Genomic DNA, 14,459 nt, shown 5'->3' on the forward strand with positions numbered 1-14,459 from the left:
TTGGGAGGCCGAGGGAGGCGGATCACTTGAGGTCAGGAGTCCAAGACCAGCCTGGGCAACATGGTGAAACCCCATCTCGACTAATAATACAAAAATTAGCCAGGTGTGGTGGTGCCTGCCTGTAATCCCAGCTACTTAGGAGGCAGAGGCAGGAGAATCGCTTGAACCTGGGAGGCAGAGGTTGCAGTGAGCCAAAATTATGCCACTACACTCTAGCCTAGACGACAGAGCGAGACTCAAAAAAAAAAAAAAAAAAAAAAAAATCATAGACACAGTGACAATGGAAATACTTATTGCTGCTGGTTGGGTTTGTCATTTCCTAGAGGACATAGCTGGCCAGCAGATTTTCATTTCTTTTTTACAAAATAAGCAAATGCCTACTTTATTATTTACACACAGAAAATTATATAGAAACACCACACAAACTGCTTGAAATGCAACTATTTTTTGGTTTACTCATCAAAGTAAAAAATAACAAAAACCTTATCAGTTAAATAAAAAAGTGACATTCTTTATCAAAACTTCTTAAACATTGAAATGCATTCATTTTTGTGCTCATGTTCTTTAGCAATATCATTTCTCCCCTTTTGCCCCTCATTCCCCTAAATTGTTTCAATGAGTTCATCTGTAAAATGAAGATTGTCATCTTTCTTAATGCTACTTACTTTTTATTATCTCAGTATCAAGACCAATCTAGATTTTTTGTCTCTTACATATGAAATGGATGTAAAAAATGAAAAATTCACCAGCACATTTTAAGATAACATAAAAGAAGCCCTAAGCAAGCACTTCAAGGCAATGACACACCATTACATTTCTGAAAATTTTAAGTATCATTGGTACTTAAAAGTAGAACTCAATTCCAGAAGCATATTCTTATATTGGACATTATTCATAATAGATAATATACTTCATTTCCACAGTACTGATTTCGGATAAGCGTTTTTTTTTGTTGTTGTTGTTTTTTTTTTTGTTTTTTTTTTTTTTTTTTTTTTTGTCGAGGATTGACTACCTCAGACTTAAATCTTGAATGCCAATGACTCAATCTTTAACAAAACAGTCAGCTGTAGACATGAAAATTGAATTGTTTCAAAAGGAGCAATGATAGCAAGAGAAAGTTCTTGGCATTTTAAGAAAAGTACATATACATAGCAAGAAATGAAAGTAAATCAAAATACATAGCTTTGTACATGTTAGAAATATCCAATGTGCCACTAACACAACGATTGCCCTACAAAAAAGTCCTCAGGTCTGGAGCTATCTGTATTTTTCTTTGTATAGCTACATTTGCATTACCCAACCACACATCTCTCCCATGGTCTGTTACCCGTTAGGAAACTTTTAACCAGAATTTTTGGCAATATGCATTTCTTCAAATAAAACAAGCCTTCAAATAAATCATTATGTCTGACAACTGAATTGGGCAAAGTCTTTCTGAAATATGTGTAATCTTTAGAAAATTTGTCTTTTTTCCTTCATAAATCAGCAGTGCTCCATCTTCAAATCAATCACGATCAGTCACAATCTTAACTCATGCACTCATATGTTCTCTTCATCCAACATTTTGTTGATACCATCACATAGTTTTTGTAAGTGGGGTTTAAAATTCCCAAAAGGATTATACAAGGCAGCCAAAAAATCACAATCTGAAAAATGATCGAAGACATTGTTAACCCGTCCGTGTGACTTGGCAGTGAGGTGACGCTGAATGATCTGATGCAACATCTCTCTGCATTCATTTAAAAGCCTGGACAACACATTCCGGTCAAAGGTATAATCCACCTGGTGGAAACTGACCACGGTCATAGCAAGTTGATGAACTTTCTTCTTAAATTTCTCCATCAGTGCTAGCTCATCTTGATTAAACTGATTATTCCTGTAAAGAATGGCCAGCTTGATGACCGTCTTGATAAGGTTCTTGATGATCTTCTCTGCCTCCTTCTTGTTTTGGGTGTACTCCCTGGTCACTCTGTAGAGCTCATCCAGCACCTCACTACTCGTGTCATCTATTAAGGTGGTGGCGATGGATTTGGACACCATTTTACCCAAGATCTTCTTTTGTGCCTGAACGGCCAGGTTTTTGGAATTAAAGACATCTGTGGCCACTAAAAAAATAAGAGAGAGGAAAAGAATTAACAATTTGTAAATATCCGCAAGCGAAGCGAACTAAAAACAGGTATTAGGGAGCACTTTTTTCCTCATTTTCCCACCATTTGTGGTTTGTCTTCCATCTACTGACATTAGTCTCTGTTCAGAAAAGAATTTTTGGCTGGGTGGAGTGGCTCACGCCTATAATCCCAACACTTTGGGAGGCCGAGGTGGGCGGACCACTTGAGATCAGGAGTTTGAGACCAGCCTGGCCAACATGGGCATGGTGGCGGGAGCCTATAATCCCAGCTACTCAGGAGGCTGAGGCAGAAGAATTGCTTGAACCCAGGAGGCGGAGGTTGCAGTGAGCTGAGATTGCTCTACTGCACTCCAGTCTGGGTGACACAGCAAGACTCTGTCTCAAAACAAACAAAAAATACAAAATCAACTCTACACCTGTCATCTGGGCAACAGCAACCAGAAGCGATTTAAAAGAAATTCATTTAAATGGAAGAAGAACAAATGGCAAAGCCATAATATTGAGTAAAATGGCAGATTAAGCAAATCAAAAGGAGAGCCTTGTTTTATAATCCAGTTGCAAAAAGTCAAATTTCCCAAGACATTGGCCAGTGCCTACCAATTTGGCTGTCCTAAGTACCTTGAATTTCAACCTCCAGAAGTCGAGTGCTGGAAAGAAGTGCTCCTTGGGGAGCTCATTGTCACTTGCTATTTCTGATGAATGGCCATTGTTTGCTTTACATTTTTATACATTTTGGAGAAATGACCTTTTTCATGAGCTAATGAAATGTGCTACATGAAAAATATACTTTGAAAAAGCTGTTGCTTAGAGTTTACTTTTGGAATTATAACTTCTGACAGATGTTTACAATATACATAATAATGGCTGTACATATTAAATATTAAAGAGACACTATATGTAATCTTCCTAGCTTAGAGCTGGTCAAGTGAAAATGCTCAATAAATGTTTATTGTCCAAACCAAGTTTACTTTTTTCTACCACAATTTTCCCCACTCCATGCATGCAGCAACCTTTTTTTTTTTTTTTTTTTTTTTTTTGAGATGGAGTTTTGCAATTTTTGCCCAGGCTGGAGTGCAATGGCATGATCTTGGCTCACTGCAACCTCCACCTCCCAGGTTCAAGTGATTCTCACACCTCGGTCTCCGTAGTAGCTGGGATTACAGGTGCCCTCCACCATGCCCGACTAATTTTGTATTTTCAGTAGCAACGGGGTTTTACCATGTTGGCCAGGCTGGTCTTTAACTCCTGACCTCAGGTGATCTACCCACCTCGGCCTCCCGAAGTGCTGGGATTACAGGCATGAGCCACTGCACCTGGCCCATGTAGCAATCTTTAAACTACTCTACAACTGTGCTTTCTCCTGCTTCTTCTAAGGCTTAAGAACTGCAGTTCTTTGGGTGTCTACTTCATCTCTGAGTTGTGTGGCAACTGTGCTCTCCATATATGCGGGTGTTTAAGCCTAGGCCTGGGTGTCGGAAAGCAGTCATTTGGTAATGAAAGATTACAAAGTTTAAAAAGACAGATACATACAAACGAGTCAAGGCATCAAGGATGACATAAGACTATTTCTAGTTTGGATGGGCTAGCATCACTGGGAAGCAAAAAGACAGCTGCTTCAAAATCCAGATTGGGAGGACATATGAGAAGAGCGGCTCCCTTAATCCAGGACTGCCATGCTGCATTTAGAATTGGGGAAAGGTGGGGCGCGGTGGCTCACACCTGCAATCCCAGGACTTTGGCAGGCCAAGGTAGTGAGAGGATCGCTGGAGCCCAGGAGTTTGACACCAGCCTCAGCAACATAGTGAAACCCCATCGCAACAAAAAACTACAAATAAAAAAGAAAAATTAGCCAGGTGTGGTGGTGTGCACCTGTAGTCCAGTTACTAGGGAGGTGGAGGTGGGAGAATCATCTGAGCCTGGAAAGTTGAGGCTGCAGTGAGCCTTGACTGTACCACTGCACTCCAGGCTGGGCAACAGAGTGAGACCCTGTCTCAGAAAAAAATTAAATTAAAATTCAGTAAAATTGAGGAGAAGAAGAACCAAATCAGATTTGAAAGTTGGACCAAAGTAGTTTGTGATATATAGTAGAGGTAGCTGCAAAATGGTTCCTTATGACCCGAACATCATTTAGAAATACACAGCGCCATCCACTGAAAGAATGTCTTCACTGACTGAGAAAGGGTCCCCTCACAAATGTCGAAATTTACACCTTCTGAAACATGAACTGAAACTGCAGAAGAACTAAAATATATTTTGAAAAAGAGAAGGAAAGTGAAAATGTGTGAGAAACAGCCAACTTTATGTAGAAGTTTCCATCATTTAATGTTTTATGTTTTTATCATTTAAGCAGAAGTCTGTTTCTATTTCTATTCTTCAGTTATTTGCAAAAGAGTGTAAAGATTAATTCACACTAAAGAATTTATGTCAAAAGAAATGGCACCCACATTGCTAACAGTACCACATTAAAACCAGGGACCATATTTCATCTCAGAACTCCTGATATAGACCTTGAAAAAAATCAATAAGCTTGATTTATTATATAGGGATACCCAACCATTTTCAGCTACACAGCAAATAAGTAGGATTTCAGTAACATACTTCATATAAAGTTGAAATGTTATTGTGTTTTTAATGTTTTAGAACATGGCACAGTCTACAGATAATCTTATCTGGGATTTACTACAAGTCTATCAGTTGCACATACTTTATGTTGTGAAATATTGAAACCAGAGGGAGAGATATTCATAAGATTTCTCCTTTATCCAAGGCTGGACTTTCACGTTTGCACCTCTTCTCAGCTACTTTTCTGATTAAATCTCAATATTCCATTTAACTTCAAACATGGAAAACAAAAACTCTATGATACAGCACTTCAACTTCCTGCAAGAGAGTGTGTAAAAGGCAAATCTACTGCCAACTAAGCAAGATCATTCCTCGTTTACTGGTAATCAAGTATGAATAAAGATAGAGAAGTTGATCTCTGAGGCTTTCATATTTGTCCTAGAGGAACTCCAAACCCCGTTCCAGAAACAGCAGCTGTGTCACACTTTCCTTTTATTCTTTGGGTTATTCCAATGAAGTTGTCTTTTTAAATGAGGTTGAAGCTCTTTCTCCCCCTCCACCAAGAAGACATGCATGAGTAGATTTATTTTCCAGCATTAGAGAAAGCTTTTTTGGAGCCAACTGGGGCTTGTGGCTGAGAGTCGCTGGCCAGGGATGTGTGGTCTGTGCTCATGAAGTATGTTACATTTTCTTGCAAATTAACTGCTGTTAGTCATTCCTGTTCAGGCTCATTTGTCAGTTCCACATGCTCTACCAGATCCCTTAAAAGTCTGGTGTATCTCAGAGCTAGTACTGGACCAAGTTTTTCTCCTTCAGTCTATCCTCACCCCTGTGTGATCTCATCCACTCCCACAGCTTCAGATACCATCCATGTGCCAATGACTCCCATAGCTATAACTTAGCCCTGACCTCTTTTCTGGACTCATTTTGTAAACACATTCAAGATTTTTCTTTTCCTTGGCCATTTTGCAGGCATCTCAAATGTACCATATGCAAAACTGATCTTTGATTCTTTCCTGCCTCCCTACTAAGTGCTCCTCTTTCGCTCTTTATGATCTCAATTAACAGCATCCCCTCCAACCTTTTGCTCAATCAAATCAGAGACTTAGGGATCATCCACCATACCATTCTCTCCCTTACCCAGTCCATTATTAAGTTCTTTCCATTCCACCTTCCTCCCGCATTTCTCTGAATTCTATCCATTTCCCTCCATCTCCATGGACAGCAGCCTAGTCCAAACCCCTTTTCATCTATTTTCACATATCAGCCAGTTTCAAGAAATGAAATTTGAAAATGGGGCCAGGCGCAGTGGCTCATGCCTGTAATCCCAGCACTTTAGGATGATAAAGTGGGAGGATCACTTGAGCCCAGGAGTTCGAGACCAGCCTGGGCAACATAGCAAGACCCTGTGTCTACAAAAAAAACTTTAAAAAAACTAGCTGGGCATGTAGTCCTATGTACTCAGGAGGCTGAGGTGGGAGGACTGCTTAAGCCCAGGAGTTCAAGGCTACACAGCGGCAGTGAACTATAATCACACCACTGTACTCCAGTCTGGGCGACACAGCAAGACCCTGTCTCAAAAAAGAAAAGGAAAAAAAAAGATGCTTCACTTAAGTTCTTTGCTAACTATCGCACCTCCTTGTTCCTTAAATCCTCATCATTTGCCTACATTTTTATTGCCTGCTTCTCCCTACTGGGATTTAAACTCTGAGAGCAAAAATTCTGTGTATCATATTCACTGTGTCATCCTGCAGGCCTAGAAAGTGGCTGGTCCAGAAACAGAAATCAATTTCCCCTATCTCATCCACAATATAGTTAAATACTTCTCTATGAAAACATGTTGGCCTGTAAAACGAGAGTTGTAAATACATTAGTGGATGTTTTTATTTGTTGTATTAAAAGGTAGAGAAACAGGTATTTGTTTTACCTCATTAAACATGTGGTTTTTCTTCCCTCTAAGTGCACTCCAGAGTATGATTTCTCTTACTGATCAACCAATTCTTTTAAAGAGGAGAGATTTGTTGTGCACAATGGGAAAATATCCAAGGACAATAATGCAAATATTTAGAGTAAAAGCAAGGTGTAGTTCTGACTTGAACTGTAGTAGGAGATTAAACACAGGCCCACTTCTGCTTCTGGCTGAATCTATGTTTAAACATGTGCCAGAGGGATAGACCTAAGGCATGTCCTGGGAAACAACTAAGATGTAAACAGGAGATGTTCCCGAAGGAGAAAGTGCTGAAAATATTCATTCGGTTTTTTGCCTCTTAAGATGAATTCACTTGTGTTTGGAAACAGACATGTAAATTGTTCATTAATGAAGAATAATGCTGTATTAAAAAAAAAAAAAAAACATACAAAGCGTTACCACCACATTAAAACTGTTTAAGACTGTTTTCTAGAAATAAGATGTACATGCTATTTTACATTACTTATCTTACCTCCCTCCCTCACTGTCTCTGTATCTCCTCCCTTGGCCATTTCAGCAACATTTGCTATAAGGCAAAGTGATATTTAGGGAATTCTGGCTTTAGAATCAAAATTATAAAGTTAGAGATAAATATGATAAAAATATACTGACCCAAATATGCAAGAAAAAATGTGCTCAGAAGGAGAAAAGAGAAAAGTCCTTTGATATTAATACCTCTAGTTTTATGAAAATTAACAAAAATGCCCCATAACTACTCCCACTAAGAATTTTCTAATGAAGTACTTAAATCATTTTCTTTACAGTCTTACCAGTAAATACATAATTATTTCCCCTCAAATCTATTATATTTGGGACTCTTTAACAGTGATGACAACAGATGTACATATATTGCAAATTCTTGCCTAGTTAAAATTGGATCCAGGGGTCTAATATTAGGAAGGATAGAAAAGATAATAATTTGGAAAGCATGTCTGGCTGTTATCTGTTAATAAAAGTTCTTTAAATATATAAAACCTTAGCTCTCTTGCATCTAAATAATTCTAAATCTAATGGGACTTAGTAAAAAGTCAGCTTTGGTGATACGAAAGTGGCCAGAACAAACTACGAACCATGAACCCTGTCATAAGAAGTCAGCAGGCTAACAGTTGACCTCCCTACATGGAGATTTGGCAGTGCTCCAGAGAAGAGCAAGGAATGCTGGGAGTGGCTAGTGATGTGTCAGTGTCACCAGCTTTCACACTCAAAATCCCAAAGTCAGAAATTCAACAGCACAGAGAAGAAACAACAGAAGGAAAAAGAGAGGGAGAAGGAAGGAAGGAAGGAAGGAAGGGAGGGAGGGAGGGAGGGAGGGAGGGAGCCCCAGGAGAAGCAGCACAGATATGAACTCTAAAGGGGGCTGCCCTGGAAGGGTCAGAAGCAACGATCACGGCAGCAAGCTGTTGGCAATCTTATCATCTAGAGAGAGAAGACAAGTGCCAGGCACCTTAATCCCAAAATTGGCCTTATGCCACACAGATGGAGGCTGTCACATAGAACACAGTCTTGGGAGAATCAATACATCTGAAGTCTTTAACCTGATATGGAATGCACATTTTGGGGGTATATGCACATCCTCCCAAGTGGTTAAGAACCAGTGACAGGCGCCATCACGGGGCAAGCTAAGTCATTCACTCTGTGTCTTATACTGCAGAAAAATACATGCTCACCTTAAAAGGCAACATAGTAAAGAAGACATGTCAGAGAAAATGGTGACTTTGAAATGCTCCTCCCCCACACACACAAAACAAAAAACACTGGGTTCTTTTGAAGGGAGTATCAGGAAGTGTCTAACACACTCTTCCAGATTCCCTTTATTGTGCTTCGCTTAGCTATTTGTAAATTGCAGAAAACTGATAATATTGCAAATGGCTCTTCTACATACAGACGCAAATAAAATGTGTCCAGTGGAGCTGCAACTGATTCCTGATTTTCTTGTTTGCCTGCTCTTAAGATTCTCCTTTGAACCAAATGTAAGAGCTTACTGGTTCCCTCATTAATAATAGAGTTAAGTAAAATCTTCAATATGTGCAGTATGTATTTATATGAGAGTCATGAGTTTATCCTCTTAAAAAACATACCCTGTAACCACATATTAGAATGTTTTCCACCAAAAACATTTTTTTAAAAAAAGATTGCAGTATGAACCTTTAATGCACTAGTGTTCGTTTTCTGTGGCAACTTATTTCCCCAGGGTCCTGGAAAACTAGAGTATACTTATAAAGGTACAAATACTCTGTAGCTAATGGTTCCACGAACTGCCATACTGCTCAGGCATATTCCTGGGACTTGGCTTCCTCATCGGTAAGACGACTACAACGATGCCCACTTTTTGGAGGTGTTCCAGAGATAAATGGACATGGACCACACAGATGTGTTTCACACAGTCCCTGCCACAGAACAACCTTCTTCATAGGTTAAAGAACACAACAAATTAAACTTCAAATCCATTCTGATGCTCTTTAGTACAGAATCACATTTGGTCAAAATTAATTCCTTCTGGTAGTATCATGAACTGAGAAATTCAAGATGTCAGATGGCTGGGTGAAAACAGAGACCTCACATAGTTCAGTTAATAAGGAGTTACATTTTCTCTTTCATAATGACATTTAAAATATATAACATATTAAAAACTTTCTTTAGAAGGGAATTTCTCTTTTTTTAAGGTGCTTACCTTCTTGTTAGCAATAGATGTAGTACTACGAGGACTCTGATAGTCAATATAGGGGTATTCTGCCTAGAGAAAACTGGTCTATCACGAAATGAAAGCCTACTACAAGACAAGAGAAGCCTAGTCAACATCCATGAAAAGCTATGCAACAGCAGCAAGATGCAAAGATAACGGGCCAAAAATAAAGCCAAAGTGAAAACCCACAGTTAAAGGCATAGCGGCTGACAGGTCACTTCAGAAGTCACAGCGTTCTCACGTAGAGTTTCCGAAGCCTCTCAGAGACCCAGAGAGCCAACAGCAGCGGTGAAGCCAAGTAAGAAAGAACAGCATGGGTGGAAACAAAAGGCTCAACGTCAAGAGTCCCAGGTTGTAAACTTGGGTGCAATTTAATTTATTTAAAACACAGTTTTCTCATCTTCTACATTGGAGGTCATTTCAAGTTGGTGTGGCTTAAATGAGATGTAATGACTTATAAATCTAAAAAGATCCAGCAGCGTACTAGGCCATTTCTCCTTACGTCCCCTATTTGCCAAATTCGTGGACAAGAAAAATTATGCCTTGAAGAAAACAGGATGAAGCCTTTCCCTGTGTGATCTCAGGCTTTAATTCTGGAATCTCTTCATCATGATTTTGAGTTCAACTGTGTATCTTTTATTCCTGTGGCTTAATTTTGTGATGATTTTGAAAATGTCATTTCCTGAGTTTCAACTCCTCTAACTTCCTATCAGACCCCATCTCTGCTCTTTTTCTATCAATTTGCCCCAGAAATCATATGATACCTTCTTTATGGCATAAATTCTGACAAAATGTCCCTGCTGCTTCTAGGTTTCTGATACCAGGAACGGAAGAAAGTTTGGTGATGTTTCTATAAAGCAGTACGGTTGGACCTCAAAGACTGTCAGTCTCAAAAATAATTAGGATAGAGGTTATGCGAAATGAATTTTTTGGTTACCCAAAGTCAGAGCCAGAGGTTTATATCCACAAGACTCATTGGTTGCCCTAGGCAATAATGACTACAGTGATGATAATAGTAAGTGATAATAATAATAACAGCAGCCCCCATTTTTTGAATTTGTACTACATTATCCCTGGAACTGCCTAGAACTTGCGTTATCTTATTTATTTTATTTTATTTTTTTAAGATGAAGTTTCGCTCTTTCGCCCAGGCTGGAGTGAAGTGGCACAATCTCGGCTCAATGCAACCTCTGCCCGCCAGCTTCAAGCGATTCTCCTGCCTCAGTCTCCCAAGTAGCTTGGATTATAGGCACATGCCACCATGCCCGGCTAATTTTTGTATTTTTAGTAGAGACGGGGTTTTGCCATGTTGGCCAGGCTGGTCTCGAACTCCTGACCTCAGGTGATCCACCCACCTAGGTCTCCCAAAGTGCTAGGATTACAGGTGTGAGCCACCGTGCCGGGCCGCGTTATCTTATTGAAGCTTTACAGCAACCCTAGGAAGGAGGTTATTATTATTCTCATTTTACAAATGAGGTGACTGAGGCCCAGAGAAATTAAGTTACTATCTTAAGGTCATACAGTAAGTGGCAGAGATTAACTTGAACTCAGATATGTCCAACTCCAAGTTGTTACACTGTAATACATGAACTTAAGAAAAGAAGCTTCTTCTTGAAAGTATGAGAAGATATATTAATGTCTGGCTAAGTGAAGTAAGATGAAAGAAAAGAAAGGGAACAGGTCTCCCTGCAGGGAAGAAACAGACCATAAGGAAGATCAACCCAGCTGGGCTTGAAATAGCTTCCAGGGAAGAACCTGAGCAGTTTCTAAACATTTTAAAATATAATCTAAAACTACAGTATACTTACATTGTTCAAAAGTCAGAATATATGGAGTGGAAAAGCTCTTTCTCATCTTTGCCACCCACTGCAGGTTTGACCCTCGACCCTTGCCCTTGCTTCCAAGAGACAACTTAGATTTGTTTTTTTCCTCCCTGCGTAACTAAGCAAACACATGAACAGATACTGAACAGTGCAAAGAAATCTTGGAGGCTTGCAATTCTTAAGAAATGCAACTTTTGAGTGATGAAAGAATATAAACTGTCTATGTGTCCATAATTCCACATAAAACTATGACATAAAATGGTGAAATGCTGGAGAAATATGGACTATGACCTTTGTTTCTACACACACATTATCAGTAAGAGTCCTTCAATGACTGATGAAAGGTAGCAAGTATGTAAAGTAGGTCTTTATTTCACGGTTGGGGGGCAAGTATTATGATTAGAGTGATCATATAATTTATCATCCAAATGGAATACCTTTGGAAACAGTGCTGTTAGTAATTACACCATGACAACAGATCTGTGACTGACCCAGGCTGTAAGTGGTCACCCTATTTAAGACTAAATAAGAAACGGTCAAAAGTAAGGGTTTACCTAAATATAAAAGACCTGAGAAATTTCTTGGGAACCGCACAAGGGCATTAGCTAGCTTCTCTTAAGAAACTACGTTAAAAAAACAAAAACCCTAATTCTTTAATAAGCTAAAGGAGTCTTATGGGGGAAAAATTATCTCTAGTTAAATAAGTTTGGGAAACAGTGTGCACAAAGGTTCCCTTTGGAGATGCACAAAATGCTTTTATAATACTAAAGGCTTTGAGGACTAGCGCGATAAAGAAACACTTGAACTTTGCTTACCCAGGTTTTGCAAATTAATTTCACAGAGGATACAATAACAAATTTGTAGGATAAAGTCAGTGAAAATAATTGGCTAACAAATTAACTGGGGTTCTTGGTATTCCTCTGGAATGAATTCACAATTATCAGATGTAAATAGGGGAATACAAGACAGGCAGTCCGGTAAACCCAGGCATTACAGTAATTGCAAGCACCGGCTCTAGAGTCAGACTGGGTCAGGGGCCTTGCCCTGCTACTGAGTGCCCATGTCCCTGGAGCAAATTATCTAACCTCTCTATGCCTCACTTTCCTCATCTGCAAATGGGACTACCATGAGGATTAAATGAAAGTAATCCATATAAAGTGCTTAGAACAGCATCAAATATAAAATAATTGGGTCAAATGATGTAAGCAATCATTATTATCATTATTATGGTAGATACTGTGGACGTTCTGCTGGTATAGGATGCCACAGGTCTTATGATCAGGTCTTATGAACGGAGCGTGGGGAAAGAGAGAACATAAACCCAAAGACGTGAGTCAGTCAACAAAAACTTTTGCTGAGTGTTTATAATGTATAAGATACTGTGGTTTCAAAGACAAATAACACTATCCCTCCTCTCCACTCAGACTCCCAGGGACTGGTCTGGGGATAGATGAGTACACAGCTAGGCAGAATGCACCATAAATTGTGTAACAAGAACATGTAAAAATGCAATGGTAGCAAAAAGTGGAAACATCAGTTTTTGCTGAGGGGGTGACAGAGGGAGGTTAGGTTTGAGGAAAGTTTCACAAAAGGAGATTGACCTCAAGGAAAAAGAAGATTCTGCCTCATAGAAATAAATATGATTGTATTCCAGAGCAGATCTGCGGAATTCCTACTGGCTAATTAGGAATTAAAAATTTTGTTCATCAGTGTACCTATATGTCAGAAACCCAAGGATGTATGTGTGTCCTGTGGATTTTAGAAAAAATTGAAACATTATATATAGCTTGTTAAGACCCAGGAAATACTACAAAGGTACTGTTTTTTGTTTGTTTTTTGTTTTTGTAGGCTAAAGTACAATGGCAGCATCTCGGGTGACTGCAACCTCCACCTCCCAGGTTCAAGCGATTCTCCTGCCTCAGCCTTCCAAGTAGCTGGGACTACAGGCACCCACCACCACGCCCGGCTAATTTTTATATTTTTAGTAGAGATGGGGTTTCACCATATTGGCCACCCTGTCCCTAGAGAAACTCCTCTGGCCAAAGTGCCACCCTTATTGGAAGTATAACCAAGAAATCTTGGCTGGGACCCTGGGACTGTCACAGGAGTGGACCTTCTTACTACATCCTAGGAAAAGGACACAGGGGAACGGCCTCTGTAGTGTGGTATATAGTTTCTGCACTCTGTTTTTTTCTTTCTTCTTCTTCTTTTTTTTTTTTTTTTTTGAGACAGGGTCTTGCTCTGTAGCCCAGCTGGAGTGCAGTGGCGCAATCATGGCTCACTGCAGCCTCAAACTCCTGGGCTCAGGTAATCCTCCCACTTCAGTCTCCTAAGCAGCTGGAACTACAGGCACACCACCATGTTTGGCTAATTTTTTGTATTTTTTGGGTAGAGAGAGGGTTTCAACATGTTGCCTAGGCTGGTCTCAAACCCCTGAGCTCAAGCAATCTGCCATCCTTGGCCTCCCAAAGTACTGGCATTACAGGCGTGAACGATGGCACCCAGCCAATACTTGGTTTTCAAGAAGGCTTTGTTTGGCAGGGAGAGGATAGACATAGCAGGTATCTGAGGCAGAATTCTTAGTGCCATGGGCCATCTACCACAGAAGTGCTGGAGGCCTCTTAGAAAAGGCTAAACCAACTGAATCAGAATCTCCAGGACCGCAGTCTGAGAGCTAACATTTGTAAGAAGCACCCTACCTGATTCTAATATATAGTAAAGTTAGACCATGCCTGCTCTGACCTGTACTCCTGGAATGCTGTACTTAAAATTTTCAGACATACTCTGGCTATAAAGGCATGCTGTGAGTAGACTATGGACAGATTTAATTTCCTCTCAAGATTTTTTTTTCCCACAAAAATACAGGTGTCAGCTTGTGCAAGGAATCCAGATAAAATGTTTTCTAAACAGAGCTTATTATATTAAACATTTAAAAACTTTTGATAGAATGTCCAAGAGAATAGAAAAGTTAAACCATTCTAGATAATAACTATAAACCAAAGTTTGAACAGGGCCTAACTATACCGCTAGGCTACAAAATGGGTTTGAAATTAAATTAAAATATCCTATAATTGTTTATACAAAACTGAACTTAGTGAACCATCCTTTGTCTTTTTAAATTAAATGAACCCTTCCCTTATTTATTATGTTGAATTAGGATACATCAGTCTTTCTAGAGAGTTTTCAATTAAGCTGTATTTATTTACATATTTTCTTGAAGACATGAAACCTTTCCAATGTTGATATAATCCAATCATTTACCAGAATGTAGAGGAAAATCCTCTAAACAGCTCC

The 14,459-nt window shown here is 39.4% G+C and overlaps 1 protein-coding gene across 6 annotated transcripts in view; it reads right to left on the minus strand.

The window, feature by feature from the left end:
• Positions 1–275: 275 nt before the first annotated feature.
• TNFAIP8 (TNF alpha induced protein 8) overlaps positions 276–14,459 on the minus strand; it is a 123,050-nt gene continuing 108,866 nt past the window's right edge. For all 6 annotated transcript variants that reach the window (XM_010353790.2, XM_030927853.1, XM_030927852.1 and 3 more), the window contains exon 2: positions 276–2,105. In XM_010353790.2, the coding sequence (XP_010352092.1) occupies positions 1,540–2,105 (566 nt within the window). In that variant the 3' untranslated portion in view covers positions 276–1,539. The remainder of the gene's footprint in view (positions 2,106–14,459) is intronic.

The sequence above is a fragment of the Rhinopithecus roxellana genome, chromosome 3, assembly GCF_007565055.1.
Source record: "Rhinopithecus roxellana isolate Shanxi Qingling chromosome 3, ASM756505v1, whole genome shotgun sequence".
NCBI classification, from domain to species: Eukaryota; Metazoa; Chordata; class Mammalia; order Primates; family Cercopithecidae; genus Rhinopithecus; species Rhinopithecus roxellana.